A 19,325-nucleotide genomic window follows, 5' to 3' on the forward strand; every position below is an offset into this window, starting at 1 on the left:
AAACAAGGCAATGAGAAAAAACAAGGAAGCAGAGGAGACCTGGGGACCAGTGAGAAGAAGGAAGGAGAGGAGACAAGGAGAAGAAGTAAACCGATGACAGAAAATGAGACAAAGAAGGAAACAATAAAGAAGAGAAAAAGAGTAAACATAAAAGCAAACAAAACAAGGATGGAGGAAACAAGATAAGCAAAGGAAACAAAGAGGGGTGTAAGATATGGCCACAAACAAGGAAAGGAGACAAGGTTATATGTGTGATGAGAGGAAACATTCAAACACAAGGAAAGTTGAGAAAAGAAGACAAGGAGAGGAAACAGGGCACGAAGACAGTGAGAGGAAATAAGAAAAGGAAAGAATGATAGGAGACAAAATGAGGACAGAAGGAATATATGATGAGGGGAAAGAGGTCGATGAGGAGGATGAAGGGGATGAAGGTGAGCGGCGTACCGGGTGTCGTTGGTGCAGCGGATCTTGCAGCCGTGTTTGGGGATGACGAGGCCGAGGTGCATCCTCAGCCGGCAGTTGGTCGGTCCGGTGTGAGGCCACACGTGAGTGCCGGGCTGCATCACGGAGAACTTAATCTGCACGGAGACAGGAAGGGCGGTCAGAGGGCGAGCGGATTAAACACTCCGAGTCACCCCGATTGTAAAACGCCGCGATACTTCCAGCTGTGAAAGATCAGATTAATCTGCACCGCAGTTTTTATCCTAACTGTAACATCACCCTCTCCATCACAGCTGCATCACCTCCACAGAGACTCCTCATCCTCAGAGCCGAAGGAGAACCCCATCTTTTCCTTCCTCTGCAGCAGAAACGATTTCTGTGACTACGGGGCCAAAAGTACCTCTATGGCAAGCCAACAGTGCCAGAATTCACCTGTTTTTGGTTCGTTTTTGCCTGCTGGTTGTTGCATTACTATCGCCCCCTGCTGTTTACAAATGTAATTCTAAACACCTCTAAAGAACTGCAGTGCCTCTACTGACTGCTTGAGGCCCCCACAGTGAGCCAGTCCCCATAGACAGCCATGTTAATACGTCCATCGTAACAGCAGGAATAACCATGTTTTCTGTACCTGTCCTCGCTTGCAGCCTGTAGCTTCAGGGAATCTCTCCAGCAGCGAGCAGGTTTTCAGGACGCCCTGACAGGCGTTTCCAACTTTTCTCCCTGAATGCACACAGAAAGAAATTATGATTTCATGAAGTGAAGACACAGAAAAACAGCTTTGAGTCACATCTGAGAAACTAAATCACGAAAGCACTCTGGTGCCCCAGAGTCATTTCATGGTGCTAATGGTGTGAAGTAAGCAGCAAATGTAAAGATTTCAGTCAGATAGACAAACTCACTGCCTTCACTGTGTGATGCTAATGAGTTTGATTCTGAGGCAGGAAAACCCCTGAACTGATTATAAAATATCTAATTTCCTGTGTACCTTGTTGCCAAAGCGTATACTGGCCCCAGACTCCTTTCTCCCTGAGGTTTTCCTCCTCAGGTACGAAGTGTCCGGTGTTTTGGTCCATTACGGCCAGAGCCTCATCCCTGATGGTCCTCCAGTTCCTCTCCAACATCTGAATACACCACACAGAAATTATTCTGTGCTAAAAACCTCTAAATTGTACATGTGAATGTTTGCACAGTGCAACAGCACACCTTCACCAGGTCCGTGTATCCAGTCTCTTTGGCCGTCCACCAGGGCTGAGCCTTCAGGCCGTCCACGTTGTAGAGCGAGCGCTGCCACACTGATGCAAAGTGGCCGCGTTTGTGACCCAGTTCATACCAGTGGTACGCCTGCAGACAGAGACGGTGGGTTCTTTAAGGTAACACTCACACTGGACTAAAGAGTGGCAGTTAGACAGCAGAATCCAGGGTTTCATTTTTCCACCGCGTACCATGTTAGCTCAGCTGGTTAGAGCATAGTGCTAATAATGCCAAGGTCACAGGTTTGAGCCCCATACAGGCAACACAGATTTCAGAGCAAAGCCACACAGTACAGTTTCAATAAAAACCAAACTTTGTGTGATCTCCTTAGTTGCTGTCAGAATATAAGAAATGCTTACAGCATACATGAGAAACTCTTTCATTAAACCAAATGGGGGGGGGGGAGTATCTGCAGCGGTAATAAGAGCTGCACCATTATATAGATTATATAAAGCTCTAAAGATATGGCTCAGATCACCATTCAGCACTCATTAATGTGTTTAATATTGTGGCCATAAAGTTGGTGAAATCAAGTTTACTTGAGATTATCTATGAAGGCGCTCAGACTGTCCTTAGCACCACCTTCTGGCCAGCAGGTGAAACTGCAGGACTGTAATGTTGGGAGTCTGCTGTAGTTGCCACATTGGTCACTTTGGATGCAAGCGGTGACATTGGCCCAGCTCAGTATCATTTACACCTGCGCTGAATGTGTGAGCACCAGCTGCAGTATTCTCCTGAGCAACAGGTGTCGCCACTCAGACTAAACCTTCACATTAGTGCTAGTAGAGGAGAACGAAGCAAAGAAAATGCTGCGATCTTTGCAGAAAGTTTCACTGTTCCAAACCGCTGCAGGATCTCCCTCCGTATAATCTCAGAGCTTCTGCACAGATTTATCATTAAATTAGTGGTTAAAAAGCGACACTCGTATCTTAAACCCAGCGCAGCAGCTCCAACACGAGGCTACAAAAACTGAGAACTGCACGACTGGATGTGATGTCCCCTTTGACTATTTTAAGTGTAACAAGCCCATAGAGGGCCTGTTGTGAGCGAAACATCCCAAAGGTAGGCGTTACTCACGCTGTTGTCTCCGACCCTCTGCAGAGCGTCTCCCAGGTGGAAATAAAAGCGCCCGTCGTCTGTTCCCGGCTCACCTGACTCCAAACCCTCCTGGGGAGACAGAAAGGGAAAATGTGACAGTGACGTTCCCATTCTGCTCATTCCCGGCTCCATAGTTTTACTCTTTGAGTACTATTGCAACTTTAAATGATTCACAGTTCAAAATAGGTGGTTGGGACTCCTGAACCGTAGATGGCCATATTTAGGATATCATTTCCTAACTCAGTGTTTAGATCAGCTCACAGGGATTATTGGAACACACCTCATTTTAAAGTTTGCTCATGTTTAGCACGAATATCTGACTTTGGAACAGGAAATTAACGTAAAACTTTCCTTTTTGATCAAGCTTATAGTTAGGGCTGGATCAGGTGACCCTGAACCCTCCCTTAGTTATGCTGCTATAGGCCTAGGCTGCTGGGGGGTTCCCATAATGCACTGTTTCATTTCATTCACCTTATTTACTTTGTTTATACTCCACTCTGCATTTAATCATTAATTGATATTAATCTCTGGCTCTCTTCCACAGCATGTCTTTCTCTCCCCCCTCAGCAGATGACCCCCCCTCCCTGAGCCTGGTTCTGATGGAGGTTTCTTCCTGTTAAAGGGAGTTTTTCCTTTCCACTGTCACCAAGTGCTGCTCATAGGGGGTCGTTTTGACTGTTGGGTTTTCTCTGTATTATTGTAGGGTCTTTACCCACAATACAAAGCGCCTTGAGGCGACAGGTTGTTGTGATTTGGCGCTATATAAATAAAATTGAATTGAAAATTGAATTGAAATCAGAAAAACTGGCTAGATCTACTGATTCAGTACAGGAAACCTTTTTGTCCTGATTTTTAATATTTCATATAGGAAATTTGGGTTCTTTGACCCTCTGTAACGCAGTCTCTGTAACGCAGGTGAAAGCACAACCTGAAGGTCCCCACATGTACCTACAAACATGAAAACGTGTGTGCTTACCCTCAGGTATGGTATGCTCTCTGCGATCTTATTTTCCGACTTCAGGATGAAGCCGTAGTGAACTTTAGCGAAGCCGTCACTGGGCACGACTGCCAGAACCTAAGGGGGCAGGGCACAGAGGACAGAGAGCCAATCACAGACCTGTACAGGCAGAGAACACCTGAAAGGATCTGTGTGTTTGTTAAAGTTACTGCCGCTCACGCACCTCTTCGTAGATCTTCTTGGCCCCCTTGTTGTCGCCTAGCAACAGATGGGCAACACCCAGGTCATTCTTCAGACTGATGTCTTCGGGAAAGATCTGAACCAGCCTTTCCAGAGTTGCCAGAGAACCTCTCATCCGACCTGGGAAGAGGAAATCAGGAAAGTGTAAAATGTTTGTGTGGTGGTTTAGCTCAGGTTACAGCATGGTGCTAACACTGGTGCTAACCAAAGAGCGTGGACTAACGATGTGGACTTTTAGTGAAAATGGGTGAAATAAAAACTGAGAATTAAACTAAGAGATATATTTATGGTCCCTGTCAAGTTTAGCTTATGTTCAGGAACACTCTGAGGAATAATGAAGCCTGAGATCTAAGGTTTAAAGATTAGGTCCTTACTCATGGAACACAATTGTGTCCATCAGTGTCCCTCATTTAGCTCGTTAGCGCCCTCCTCATGTCTTTGTGACCAGTGTCTCTATTATACTGTCAAACACACAGGACTGCGGCTGGTTAGCTCAGCTGGTTAGAGCCTGGTGCCCATACTGGCCACAAAGCTTCTTCCTAATACTCTCTGGTAAATAAATGCGTAGTATCTGATACAGGGGTGCACTGGTGCTTGCTAACAGGCACCTATCTTTTTAATAAATTTGTGTTGCATTATTGTTGTGTGTTACCCAGGAACTGCTGCCTCTCAGCTCGCCTCTTCAGCGTTGTTCTCAGGAGGTCGGAGGTCGCGTCAGGAAGCTCAGCGGCCTCTCTGTAGGTGTTGATGGCTCTCTGCAGCATGTCGTTACTGCGCAGCTTCTCGGCCATGTCATCCTCCGCCTGCACACAGAAACGTGTTACTGCTGTTGTGTGTCTGACGCAGTAGCAGCTCGCTGTAACTGACGGGGTACCTGTGCTTTCCCGTAGCGGGCGCGGGGGCTCTGCGGGTACTGCTGCACCAGACTCTCAAACGCCTTCAGCGCCTCCTCCACCTTCCCCTGACAGAGAGGGAGGGACAAGCTGATTACATCACAAACTCAACAGGTTTAAATATGTGGTCTCAGAGGGGCTTTTTTGTTACCGTATCAGCGAGTGATCCTTTATTTATCACTGCTCATTTCAAAACTGTACAAACATGAATCATTTTAACATGTGTGTTGCTGCCTGTGAATCACATGACCTGATGTCAGCATGGATGCAAACAGATGTTTGATCTGCAGCTGGCTGAACTGAAACTGGCTCTTTCTTTAATTTCACTCATCTGCACAGACCGGCGGGACTCAGAGTGGCTGCAGGGGTACTGTCACTCCAACCCTCTGCATGTCCTCCTCTGTGAACCTCCTCTGAGGTCTTCCTCTTCTCCTCCTGCCTGAAGCTCCAGTATCTCCACCCTCCCAAACCATCTCAGCCTCTCTGACTCTGAGCTGTCCCTCTGATGTTGTCCCATAACAGCAGGTCTCACTGCCATCTTTAAACCTTCCCTTTCACTCTGGCTGATCTCCTTTCGTCACAGGTCACCCCTGATGCTTAACTCCACCTGCTGCACCCTCTCCTTCAAATCTCTCATGCACCACCTATTGGTTGGATAGTTGACTCCAGGTATTTAAACTCCACCTTCACTCCCTCTGCTCTTCGCAGTTTCACTCTCATCCACACACATGGATTTGGTCTCATTTCTACTTTCATACCTCCACCTCTGCAGGCTCTCCTCCACCTGCTCCCTACTCTCACTGTGGATCACAGCACCATCTGTGTGATATAATGACAGCATTATTTCTAAACTAGTTTGGTACTGTTGTGTGTTGGAGTCAGGACAAAGCTCACAGGCTTCAACCTATGAGGCTGAATAATGAAGAGTGTTTGGAGCTTATAATAACTTCAGAGTTTAGAAGGAGAAAATCACAGGTCGTTCTCTCAGAGGTGCCTGCAGTTTGTTTCATTTGGCTTCAAACTGCCAAGAAGATCAAAGGAGAGCTGAAACGTGCTGAAATGTGCTTTGTGTTTCTGGCGATGATCCTGAAGTAACCGCTGTGAGCGCCGCAGGTTCTCGTGTGTAGATGCTGCAGGAACACACACAGGTGTTATTTTGTTGTTTTTCGTACCTTCTTGCGAAGCTTCTCTGCAGCATCGATTTCTGCTTTGATGGTTTTATCAAACTTGTTCAGTAATTTTGGTTTTTTCTTCTTTGCTGGAGAAAAGAGAGAAAAAGAGGTGATGATAAAACAGCAGAGAAATGAAACACAGGAAACTGAATCTAATCCGTTTGTACCTTTTTCTTTGAGCTTCTCCTCGGCCTGCTTCTCCACCATTCCTGCAAGCAGACACAATCACAGACACAATCACAGACACAATCACAGACATGTTAGAGTTCAGCTTCGTGGCATCACAGCAAAGAAATGGCTGATTCAGACTAGGGATGGCAAGATACTACTTTTTTAATGTCTGATACCGATACCGATATTTTACATTTGGATATCTGCCGACAACAACACAAATTCGATTTTTTTTTTTTTTTTAAACAATTGTTTTCAAATGCCTGGATACATTTTATATAAGTCAACAGTCTCTCACACAACAAAATCAAAATCTTTTAGTTGTCCCACGTACAAGACTAAGAACCAGGGGGACAGAGATTTTCAGGCAGTGGCACCAAAGCTCTGGAGCTGTTTACACTCCAGCTCCATTTAGCTGACTCTGTGACATCTTTTAAAAAACAGCTGAAAACTTTTCTGTTTAACCAGCTTTCTGTGGACTTTATTCTTTTTCTTTTAATATGTTAATGTTAATATGCTTTAACATGGTGTTTTATCTGTTTGTTTGATATTGTGTTTTAATTGTTGTACAGCACTTTGTGACTTTTTGTCTGTGTAAAGCACTAAATAAATGAACTTTACTTACAACAATCGCTCTATCACCTGAATCCTGTTGCTCCTATGTGAGAAGGTGATGCATTGGCTTATGGTATGTTGGAAATTTCATTAGGGCTGCAACTATCGATTATTTTAGTACTCAATTATGTTCTCACTGTGTCTGTGTGGGTTTTCTCCGGGTACTCCGGTTTCCTCCTACAGTCTAAAGACATGCAGTTAATGGGGTTAGGTTAATTGGAAACTCTAAATTGTCCATAGGTGTGAATGTGAGTGTGGATGTTGTCTGTCTCTCTGTGTTGGCCCTGCGACAGGCTGGCGACCTGTACAGGGTGTACCCTGCCTCTCGCCCTATGTCAGCTGGGATAGGCTCCAGCCCCCCGCGACCCTGAACAGGATAAGCGAAAGTGAATGGATGGATGGATATTCTATTGATTATTCCATCGATTTCCCTTGTAACTGGATAAGAAATACTTGTTTCCCAGTAAAGGTTTAATGGAGGTTACAGGGGAAAAGCTTCCTTCCGCTCCACCTGAGCTCACCAGCTCCACCTCTTTGCACTTGTGCAGACAGACTGCAGGTAAATCAGCTGATTGCTATTGTTGTGTTATCAGTGTTTATGTTGAAAAACTGGGGGCTGTGTGAGCGTAATCTTGTAATGCTTTATATTCACAAGCATTCTCCTAAATCCGTTTCTACTGCAGGTCTATATTTAGTCACTAATCAGGGATTAAAGTATCAATAATATTGTGACAGAGAAGGGGTCCTTCCGGTACAGAATGATCATTAGTGCTAATAGCGGCGCTCACTAGCAAACCATGGTTATAGTGATCTGTTCTGGGAGCTGAAGTAGAGAAAAAATAACAGCTGAAATTCTCAGCACAGCGAGCACAAACACGCAGAGAGCGGTGGAGGCGGAAAAACATGTCAGCGATGATCCACTCAGTGTTAAAGGGAATCCGTCACAGCGACCGAGAACTTTTTCTAACTCCTGATCCACTGCAGTCCAGTAGGTGGCGGTAATGCAGCTCTAAGCTGGTTTGGTCAACCGCAGACCCACAACAAGAAGACGACGACAGAGAACTGTAATGCAGCTAATGTGAGCGAAACGCTATTTAATGGATCTGATTGCATTTTTTATTCGATTCGATATATCCGATACAGTAATTGAGGTCAGGATAGGACCAATGCCGATACTGAATATTGGATTGCCGCATCCCTACTTCAGATGTTTGGACCCAGACATGTGAAGCAGGATGAGATTTCAAACTTACGACAGTTTAACAGGGTTTAGACCTCGCTCTCTCAAAGGTGCTGTTTCACCTCAACATCAAAGTAAAGTAAACGAGTGAAAGACTATCGTCCTGTCTCCCTTTGACACCGAATGTTTCCCCCGTGGCACAACATACTTCAAAAGTGCCGCTGTTCGCGGACTTCTGGCAGCAAATACCGTAATACCCCTATATGGCTGTGATGTGAAATTTCTGGGCTTTCAGGAACCGTTTGCATTTTTTCGATAGGACAAATGGTTGCGGAGTTACGGTAATAAGCCAGCTGATCAACGTTCCTTTGATCACCTGACTCCGAGCTGATACGCCACGTCTTAATCAGCTGTTCACCGCTATTGAGGGCAAGTAACGGGCGCTTCAGCAGCGATCGCCCGGTGTTAAAGGGTTACCTATGTCTGTGATTCTGTCTGAAGGACTATTGTCCTTCACTCGTTAGCTAACATCACTGAAATGGTGGCGCTTAGCAAACATCATCCATGAGAGATAGAATGCTCTTGACGGAGACGTCGCATTCTACCTCTCTCCCTGCCCTCCCCATCTCTCCTGCTTGCTGCTTGCTGTGAGAGCGTCTCTTACACACTGTCCGAATAAGAATAAGATTGAGAGCAACATGGATCTGGCAAACTGGGCCCTAAACACCATTGATCGAATTTTTTCCACTATGAGATTGGGGAAAGGGGAGCCTGCGTGTCCGAGTGGAACAGATCCGGTTGGATACGTCATCGATTCTTGGAGCTCGTGGAGACCTGTGTGCTTCTCAGCCCTCGAGGTTGAAGACGTGGAAAACGTCTACACATTCGGCTATGTGGTAGGGGTATCTCTTCTGTTTGGGCTCGGAGGATACCTGATTTACCAGGAAATCAAGAAAATCTGGGCAGCAGTTCGACATCTGCAGAGGCTGCAGACCCAGGTGGATGGGCTGTGCAGGGCCGTACAAACTCAGACTCAAAGCCTGGAGGACCTGAGCCGTAAAGCGGGCGAGTAGCCCAGCTGAGAACGTGCTCGCAGGCGAGAGGGGTTTGATCTGGAGATAAGGTTCGGTTCTGCACGGTGAGGAGAGTAACTAACGAATTTGGAATATTGGATTTACTGAATGGTTCCCCAGTGAGACTGAAGGCTTTTGGAAAAAAAACAAGCAGCCTGTTCCAAAAACAATCAGGGATTCGGCTCCTTAGCCGACCTTGGGCTGGCAATCATGTCTCTCCAGGGCTGTGTGTGACGGTCGCTCTCCCCCTCGGCCCTCTCTGTGATTTGTGAAGCTGGATCTGGTGTACCTCGGCCGCTGATGAACTTCCATCACTATCAGCGAACTGTTTTGGCTAGGAGCTGGCATCTGGCTCCACAATGCCCTGACCCTTTCGTCTCCGTCTGCATCCCCTCCTGCCCCCTCCCTTCCCCGACCATATTGCTATCCTAGCTTTAAATGTGCAAATATGCTTTGCTAAGGTGGTTTTGTTGGACCCTGGTATGGTGCTCATGTCGAACACTGAACCAGATGACTCTTTTTTAACCTAACTACCCTATGATGTGTGTTGTATCCTTTTCTGGGACTGATAAAGGTAGCGCCGGCAACGGCTGCACGACCTCAGACACCTGTCCGCCCTGTTTGCTTCTGTTTTTTGTATTTCTCTTGGATGGGTGTTCTGGAACGCAAATTTCATTATATGTTTTCATTATATGTTTACATATATATGACAATAAAGTCTTCTTGATTCTTGAGCTTGTTTCCGACAGGTAAACTAACAGAAACATTACTGTACAAACATTAACAGGTATCTACGACGCACTAACGTACCCATCCAGAGCTGACGTCACAGCTCCAGGGTGCCGGCGTTTTAAACGCTCAGCATTGCAGTGATGCTGCCGTGGAAGGAAAGCTCTGCTCTGCATTCAGCTTTATTTTTGCTTCACCAGCGTTATGTTGTTCACGTTATGTTCTTCTTCGTTGGTATTGTTGTTATTGGCAGACAATGGAGGCAATACTGCCCCCATATTGTCCTGTAGTGTATTGCAGTTACAAAATCACCGACATGGTTTTAGAATATGATGCGTCAACATTAAAATCTTCATTTTTCTTCAATCTTCATTCCTCATTTTTGTAGTCGACATCATCGATTATGTTGACGAATCGTTGCAGCTCTCTGACCTCCTCTTTCAGAGGTCATGGGGTCCATCTGGCTCCATCAGACGACCGAGTGTGAGAGCCAGAGATTCTGGAGACATGGCTCTTGGACAGAAAAAGGAGTTCCCAGTCTGGGTTGGGAATGACTTTTCGCCCAGAGTGGAGGAGTTTGGAATACTTCGGGTCTTGTTCACGCGTGAGTGGAACAAACTGTTGTTCCTGTGCACCAGCCTGCCAGACTGGTTACTGTGAGGAAGAGAAATGAGGGTGAAGGTGAAGCTGCCGATGTACCGGGACCCTCACCTTCCCCTGAGCTGTGGACCAAAAAAATGAAACAGGAAACAAGCTGCAGAAATGAGCGTCCTCTGCAGGCTGCCTGGACTCAGCCTTAGGCTAAGTTCATGATCACTGCTCTGGGTTTGAAACTCAGAAAACCTGACACCAAAGGTCAGATTGCCGTGCAAGCACACAAGGACGACAAGATCATTCAGGAGGAGCTCAGAGCAGACGCATCAAACACAGCCAGACGATTCTGTTCAGCACCTGACCAGGATGCACCCTGGGTACCGAGGAGAGACTCTCTGCTGGCCTGGAAACAGCTAAAAAGGTTGGAGGAGGGTCTGTAATCTGACCAGCATACGCAGTGGAAAAGTGGACAGAAGGATGAAATTCAGAAGTGAATTTGGAACTGGCTGTTATGGCAGCACCTCGAATGATGTTACATTAGTGTGTGTAAGTTAGGCTGAAGCGTTCCTGCTCTGGCAGGTCATGTTTGTAAATGAGAACTGAGTCTCAAACATTTTAGTCGGTAAAATAAAGATTTAAAAAAAAGATGCAGGGAGCTCACCCTCAGCCTCCGTTTCTGTTGGAGTTTCTGCTGATGATGGTTCAGGCTGGTTCTCTGCTTCTACCACCGCCTCTGAAAGCAGAGTAAAAATTCATCAGTGAAGACTGAGGTTCACGTGTCCTGCTCTTCTTCCACACTGAAAACCAGCTGCAGGTTGTTGTAATGTTCTACTTTTAATCATCACATCGTGATCGCAGCTAACAGAACAGGATTCAAAGAGATCCTGAAGCAGCAGGCTGTGAACACACCTGCTGCTTTCAGGGGTATCTGTACACTGTTTGTAGCCCAGTTACAAAATACACTCTCCCTGATCTCTGTGTGGAGGAACAGCTGGTGGCTTTCAGAGGCAGCTGCAGCCTCAGCCAATAAAGCTCAGCCGAGTACGATCAGCTGTGACACAAGCCCCGCCCCACAGAAAAGTTACATTTCACATCTGTCAGAGGAAACAATAGGAAACAGTAATCTATCCATCCATTCATCCATCCATCATCCATCCATCCATCCATCCATCCACACACCCACCCATCCACCCATCATCCATCCACCCATCCACCCACCCATCCATCCATCCATCCATCCACACACCCACCCACCCACACATCCATCCACCCATCCACACACCCACACATCCATCCACCCAAGCACCCATCCATCCACCCACCCAGCCACCCAAGCACCCATCCATCCACCCATCAACACACCCATCCATCCATCCATCCATCCATCCATCCATCCACCCACACACCCACCCACCCACACATCCATCTACCCACCCACCCATCCATCCATCTACCCACCCACCCACCCATCCATCCATCCATCAACACACCCATTCATCCATCCATCCATCCACCCACCTACCCAACCACACATCCATCTACCCACCCACCCACCCATCCATCAACACACCCATCCATCCATCCACTCACTCACTCACCCACCCACCCACCCATCCATCCATCCATCCACCCACCCATCCATCCATCCATCAACACACCCATCCATCCATCCATCAACACACCCATCCATCCATCAATCCATCCATCCACACACCCACCCATTCATCCATCCATCCATCCATCCATCCACACACCCACCCATCCATCCATCAACACACCCATCCATCCATCCATCCACCCACCTACCCACCCACCCACCCACCTATCCATCCATCCATCCATCCATCCATCCATCCATCCATCCATCCACACACCCACCCATCCATCCATCCATCCATCCATCCATCCATCCATCAACACACCCATCCATCCATCCATCCATCCACACATCCATCCACCCAACCACCCATCCATCCATCCATCCATCCATCCACCCACCCACCCACACATCCAGCCACCCAACCACCCATCCATCCACCCATCAACACACCCATCCATCCATCCATCCATCCATCCATCCATCCCACACACCCACCACCCACCCACCCACACATCCATCTACCCACCCACCCACCCATCCATCCATCCATCAACACACCCATCCATCCATCCATCCATCCATCCATCCACCCACCTACCCACCCACACATCCATCTACCCACCCACCCACCCACCCATCCATCAACACACCCATCCATCCATCCATCCATCCACTCACTCACTCACCCACCCACCCACCCATCCATCCATCCATCCCATCCATCCATCCATCAACACACCCATCCATCCATCCATCCATCCATCAACACACCCATCCATCCATCCACACACCACCCACACCCACCCATCCATCCATCCATCCATCCATCCATCCATCCACACACCCACCCACCCATCCATCCATCAACACACCCATCCATCCATCCATCCATCCACCCACCTACCCACCCACCCACCCACCTATCCATCCATCCATCCATCCACACACCCACCCATCCATCCATCCATCCATCAACACACCCATCCATCCATCCATCCATCCATCCATCCACCCATCCATCCACCCATCCAGCCATCCATCCATCCATCCATCCATCCATCCATCCATCCATCCATCCATCCATCCATCCATCCACCCATCCATCATCCATCATCCATCCACCCAATCCATCCATGCATCCACCCACCCATCCATATATCCATTTTTAACAGAGTGTTAAGGATCAAAAATCTCAGAACAACACTGAATATTTCCACATGTTCAGGGAGCTGATTAATCACAGGCACTTACAAATACAAATGCAGACTACAAATGAAGTCTTTATCTGGGCCACTTTCATGGCACCTTCGAGCTCAGATATGACAGTGACAAATGTGTTGGCCCAGAAGTAAAAATACAAACTGGGTCCAACATAAGGTGGATGTGAAGCTGAATTATTTGGCCCTGAAAATCCAGCAAATATGGGTCACATATTTCTCTCACAGCAAAAATAACTTTAATCAGTGGTCAGATACATGTTTTAGACTGAAGTTTAATTTTCACAAACCTGCTTCCTGTGTGAGTTTGGAGCTCGTCAGGTTTTCTCCAGACTCCACTGAAGGACAGAAACCAAAGTTCAGATCTCAGCACATCATCAGAGGTGATAACAAAGGTCAGTTTAATCTCTTTCTGACACTTTCAGAGCTTTTAGAGGAATAATCACTCAGGAGGAGCAGAATGTATTATAATACTGATGAGTTTACTATAGAAAATCCTTCACATCATGGAGAGGAGATTTAATCTCGAGTTTCTTACAGCCCCCTTTGATACAGTGAAGCTCTGAGTGTCCCTGAGGCGTTCTGTGGGCCTCAGAGCAAAACAGAAACCAGGACACTGAGCTCCAAAAAGATCCATCAGGCCTCCCCGAAACAGCAAAACCTCAGCGAGTGGAGAAATAAACTCCAAAAAAGACTAAACAAATCACAACACGTGAGATAAACGTGTTCATCTCCTGATGCTGAACGGTAGGAGGAAGAAACTGAAGTCTGAGCATTAAAAACAAGCACATTTAATAGTAACAATGTAGGCAAATATCTTCTAACTCCTCAGGAGAAGCCTGACAGAATCAATCAACACAGACATCAGTATCTCAGCCATAACAAACACAGACCGGGGGGCCCCGGCCCACACTTTGGGACTCACCCACGCTCTCCTCGTTCTGACGCTCCTCCAGCAGAACTGCAACAGGAAACAGAACCACCATCACTCATATTTTACCAGGAAACTAAAATAATAAAGTTTCATTATCGTCTGCCAGCTCACCTCCAGTGGTGTCGATCGAGTCGGCGTCATCGCCTGCAGAGGAGAAATAACGGATTAATGTGACAGCTGTGAACAGCTGCTGCAGCTGAGACAGCACAGAGACACTACTCACCATCAGGACTCGCGCTCTCTCGAGGATCGTCTGCGACAAAGACAGTCGTTATTTTCATGATCACACGTGCAGCAGCAGATGGAGGAGTCAACATATTTATGCCCAAAATGCCGACTTTAAGTCATTTATTACAAACATTTATAAAAACATTAAATTGAATGTAATCTGCTCAAATGTTCTCGATTGGTGAACATTCAGCCCGTACTCTGCATATTCTCCTTAATGATTATTTTAATAAATAAACCTCTGGATATATTTCAGCTGCAGTTTACTCAGAATTAAAACTTCATGTTCATGAAGGCAAAGACGCATTCTGTGAGTGCATGAGGAGGAAACCTGGAGAAAATGATGTGAAAATGTGTGGGAGGGTTAGGGTCGTCCACTCCCTCGAGTCCTGAGAGGACTAATGATTTACTAATTAATCCTCTCAGTTAATCAGTAATCTTTCCACTGATTTACTTGGAAGGAACTCCTTATTTCTCCTGGTCTTCCTCCTCCATCTTCATCTCCACCCTCCCTCCTCTGCACATGTCCAAACCCTGTCAGCCTCTCTGACCCTGAGCTGTCCCTCTGATGGACTCATTTCTGTCCATCCAGAGAACATCTGAGAATCTCCAGCTCTGCCTCCTGTCTTTGTGTCAGAGCCCCAAACACCAACCACAGCAGAATAATCCAAATTCCCTGGCTGTATTTGACTGACCTGGTACAAAGCTGTCTTCCACTGGTGGAGGGAGGGGCACAGCAGCTAGAGAAAAACAAGGAGACTGAGTTAAAATTAAGTCACGAGGATGAGCTGGAGTATAAGGAAGCTGAGGAGGAGGATGAAGAAGATGCAGGAGTCACTCAAATGTACAGTTTTACTACAGTGGGCTTAAAGTGCCCCCTGCTGCCAACTCACTAACCAAGCACTGTATCCCATCATGCATCGTGCTAAAGAATAAAACCAGAGACACGAGGTGAAGGAGAACAGCTCAGCAGCCACGTGCAGTTACAACATGCTGGGCTTCATGTCTCCAGCAGAGGGCGACGTCGTGAGCAGCGCCGGGAGGAGGAGCAGAGAAGTGTGTGAAAGTGTGGCTGTGCAGTCCCGTGGTCTCTCTTTAAAGCAGTGCTTCTCAATTATTTTCTGTTATGCCCCCCCTAGGAAGAAGAAAACCTTTCGCGCCCCCACACACTCCCGCTCTGTGCTGTGAGTAGGCAAAAAACCCCCAGTGCACCATAGAGCTATTACTTACTGCGCACACTCTGACAATGAGAGCGCCACTGCCACCTACTGTTGTGGATGTGCAATTACAATTTATTCTAGTACGGCAAAAAAAGCATGTTCCCTGGGGTCAGACGTGCCCTCCCTGGTAGCGCACCGGGTGCACCCCACTATTTGAGAAGCACTGCTTTAAAGGCATGAGTGAACTCAGAAACACTGTTTCAGAATGACCACTGGGGGCGCTAAGAAGCAGCATTATTGGGATGGTGTGGCTGCTCTCATTTAAGCTGCTGAACACACCTCCAGGTGTGGAGTTTGGTTTTAGCCTGATCTGTAGTCTGTGCTGAAGGAATGATTTATGTAAAGTGCAGCGTCTGATGAAGCTGTGAACTCACAGCAGGGCTGTCTCTGTCTGCATCAGGCCCGAGATGCAGAAATACTGAGTCTTTATGAGGCTGCTCGACATGCAGCAGGTTAGAAAATAACTCATGTGCAGCAGTCACGTTAAACAGCGCCACCCACAGCACCCTGAGTGATAGAGCCAAGGTCACAGAGTTTATTACACTACAGTTTATTATTACTAACGTGTAATAAACTGTGTGTCTGCGTGTGTTCTGGAGGTGGACTTCAGTCCTTCAATAACATGAAATGAAGATGAATAGAAGCAGCGTTGCAGCTGAAGCTGCTCCTGCGTCTCTGCAGTCTGTGCACATGTTTGGGCCTTTTTAATTAAACCCGTTAAAGCAGGGCGGAGAGTAAACAACAAACAGGAAGTGGTGCAGATCTGTGCTGACTGCTGTGTTTAAAGTGATTGTTGGATCAGGTCTTTGTTCATCCATCACTCTGCTCCACCTCCACACAAACGCAGACACACAAACCTCCACACGGCTGCAGATAAAGTTCAATGTGTTGGTGAGGAGCAGAAACAGATCATCTGCACGGAGGGAACATGAAGACATTTAACATGCAGGCAGCTAACATGAAGGTGGAGGCATGCAGCAGCAGCACCAACCTTGGATTTCAGACTCCACATCCTGAGATCCAGAAGCTGACACACACACACAAGCCATAATGTTACCATCGTGACATCAACAGGTGAAGGATGCAATCAGCTGATGACACAGGTGTGACGGGCAGCAGGTAACGTGAGCGTTCAGAGCCGTGGGTACGAGGGGGCTGATCTCAGCTTCACTCTGAGCCACGTGGAATCAACGACATGCTCGCAAGTTTAGTTTACATCCTAAAGAGTGCAGACTGTATTTGACCACATCAGGTGACCAGCAGAGTCCTATCATCATCAGAGTTCAGTGAATTTAAGGAATCCCAGTGGAGGACTGGGAACCAGCTTGAGATCTCTGAGTCTCCCTACATCCAAACTCTGGGCTTCCAAAGGGCTGAAACAGACCGATTGTATCTGCAGTGATGGGACAGACGGTCCCAGTCCCAGAGTCGTCTAAACAGGAACATCCTGACAGACCGGCCGGGCTGTTTCTAAATGCTCGCTGTGTCTCCTGGACTGAACTTCCTTCTTTCTGTACACGTACCTGATGCAGTCTCCCCGGGCGGCGTCTCGGAGGGTGTGGCCTCTGCTGGCTCTGCGTGCTGATTGGCTGTTTCTGCTGCAGGCTCGATGGCTTCTTCAGGTCTTAAAGCTTTAAATTTACAGGATAAAAAGAGGAGTGACTGAAGTAAGTAACCATCACACAGACTCCTTTAACAAAGGGCATTAATATGATGTATCACAGGTAACAGGGATCATAATCTGCATGCACATTTTAAAATATGAGTCCCACTTCATCTTCCTCTACCACCTGATGGCACAACAGGTCACTGTGTCTTATAACCCAGCTGAGGCTAAGCTGAATGAAAGGAAAACAGGGTAAAGGTTTCATTCTGACTCTGAGGAGGACAGAAAGTCCTGTCACTGCTGTCTGTGCCTTTCACAATAAAACGTGCATGAAGTGGTTTAGTCTATTATTAACATGTGATTTCTTCAGTTATTTTAATCAAACACCAGCAGGAGCACGACTGCAGTGACAGGTAGTAATGAGGTTTCCAGTCTGCTGGTTGGCCTGCCAGCAGCAGACTGGTTGTACTGGGCGGCTCGGTGTGAGATGCAGGGTGGAGCTGATAGAAAGCTTCACTGAGACTCAGGCTTTGTTGGCGGGACACAGAGACACCCGCAGGTCTAAACCCACAGGTGGGAATGAGGTCACACACTCATCAGGCGGTTTCCTCAGGTATCAGGTCAGCACACCCAGAGGACATCAACACAATGTGTGTGTGTAAACTCACCTGCTTTCTCCTCAGGTGTGTCTCCTACATGCAGCTTTTTTCCTTCTTTCAGTCCTGTTCAGAGTTTAAAGTTCAGAAAGTCAAGCTGGAATAAAAACCTTTAAGTTTCTGCTTTACAGACTCGTTCAGTCTCTAACGAGCTAATCTGTGTTTGTGATTTAAAGCCAACATTAGAGGAAAAACGTTGATGTATACCTGACTTGGTTTACAGTACAGTGTGACAGTGCCTTAAAAAAAACAGTGTTTTGTTTTTAAGATGTTTTTAAGGAGCAACAGCACCCCAATGATCTTCCTGTGGAAGGAAATCAGAGCTGATTGGATCAGAGTGGCGAGCAGAGGAGGAAGCAGTGGCGGCTGGAGATAGGGCTGAGCAGAGGAAGACGGACTCAGCCTTCATTATTCATTCTCAACTGACTTTTTTCTCCCTGCTGTCAGGCGGTTGGAGGCGTTTGCATGTATTTTGATTATGGAAAAAACCTTTCTACACAAAGCAGAGACCTCCAGGGTCTGCTGGGCTTCCCCTCAGCTACCTGAACTGGACTTCTAAACAGAGTTAACTAATGCTGAAGAATCAGAACTGCTTCCTTCAAGTATGGGAATGGATCCCCGCCTCCAGTGTTTCCCAGCATAACACATTCAGACTCGTACAAACTAACAGGAAATTTAGCAATAAAGAGAAGAAATAAATTAGCTTTTTAAACTGTCAAAATAAGTTCAAATAGTTTGCTGTTGTTATATAACCACACTTGATTTCATTGATTTAAACTAATTCAATTGAATTTAATTCTGTTTATGTAGCGCCAAATCACAACAAACAGTCACCTCACGGTGCTTTATATTGAAAATGCAGAGTGGAGTAGGGCTGGGTGATATGGACCAAAAATAATATCTCAATATTTTTTGGCTGAATGGCGATATACGCAGGGGCGGTTCTAGGGGCGGGGCCACAGGGGCACTGGCCCCATCTGAAATCTGATTGGCCCCCTGAAGTGCCCCTGTCCTGTCACTCATCTGTCCTTTGTTCGAGAGCGAGGATCAAATTATAGGTGGATGCAATTCCATGCCGAAACACCAGTAGCACTAATGAGCCAAATAGGAATGTCCAGCATGAACATGCTGGACATTCTGGACTTACAGAAGAAAAAGAAGATTTGAACGATCTTGCGGAGAAAGTTTTTTAACCAACAACTGATGCCAGTCCACATTTTGAGGAGTTTGTTGGTAATGATAAGTCATAAATCCCTTTTTACTCACAGCTGTCACAGCGTAAGTCTGATAAACATTCATTTAAGAAGCAAAGTTAGTTAAGAGTAATGTTAACTGAGGCCCTACTTGTGTTTAGACATGAATGTTAGCATTTCACTAATTCATGTACTTCTTTGTAATTTGTGTGCTAACATTAACTATAATGTTTGGCAGTGATAGAGAAGAATATGA

General features: G+C 46.6%; 1 protein-coding gene across 3 annotated transcripts in view; it reads right to left on the reverse strand.

Moving 5' to 3' along the window:
- Positions 1-19,325, reverse strand: part of LOC115799121 (aspartyl/asparaginyl beta-hydroxylase) — a 43,968-nt gene that overhangs the window by 1,874 nt on the left and 22,769 nt on the right. For 2 of the 3 annotated variants that reach the window (XM_030756112.1, XM_030756110.1), the window contains 20 exons: positions 17,889-17,942; positions 17,138-17,245; positions 16,606-16,641; positions 15,090-15,134; positions 14,390-14,419; positions 14,278-14,310; positions 14,158-14,193; positions 13,523-13,570; positions 11,077-11,148; positions 6,221-6,262; positions 6,054-6,139; positions 4,863-4,949; positions 4,641-4,791; positions 3,972-4,108; positions 3,767-3,865; positions 2,770-2,859; positions 1,645-1,782; positions 1,427-1,562; positions 1,070-1,161; positions 445-578 (listed from right to left, as the gene is read on the reverse strand). In XM_030756112.1, the coding sequence (XP_030611972.1) occupies positions 445-578; positions 1,070-1,161; positions 1,427-1,562; positions 1,645-1,782; positions 2,770-2,859; positions 3,767-3,865; positions 3,972-4,108; positions 4,641-4,791; positions 4,863-4,949; positions 6,054-6,139; positions 6,221-6,262; positions 11,077-11,148; positions 13,523-13,570; positions 14,158-14,193; positions 14,278-14,310; positions 14,390-14,419; positions 15,090-15,134; positions 16,606-16,641; positions 17,138-17,245; positions 17,889-17,942 (1,654 nt within the window). The remainder of the gene's footprint in view (positions 1-444; positions 579-1,069; positions 1,162-1,426; positions 1,563-1,644; positions 1,783-2,769; positions 2,860-3,766; positions 3,866-3,971; positions 4,109-4,640; positions 4,792-4,862; positions 4,950-6,053; positions 6,140-6,220; positions 6,263-11,076; positions 11,149-13,522; positions 13,571-14,157; positions 14,194-14,277; positions 14,311-14,389; positions 14,420-15,089; positions 15,135-16,605; positions 16,642-17,137; positions 17,246-17,888; positions 17,943-19,325) is intronic. The other variant, XM_030756111.1, reaches the window with a different exon arrangement.

The sequence above is a fragment of the Archocentrus centrarchus genome, chromosome 20 (assembly GCF_007364275.1).
Source record: "Archocentrus centrarchus isolate MPI-CPG fArcCen1 chromosome 20, fArcCen1, whole genome shotgun sequence".
Classification (NCBI taxonomy): Eukaryota; Metazoa; Chordata; class Actinopteri; order Cichliformes; family Cichlidae; genus Archocentrus; species Archocentrus centrarchus.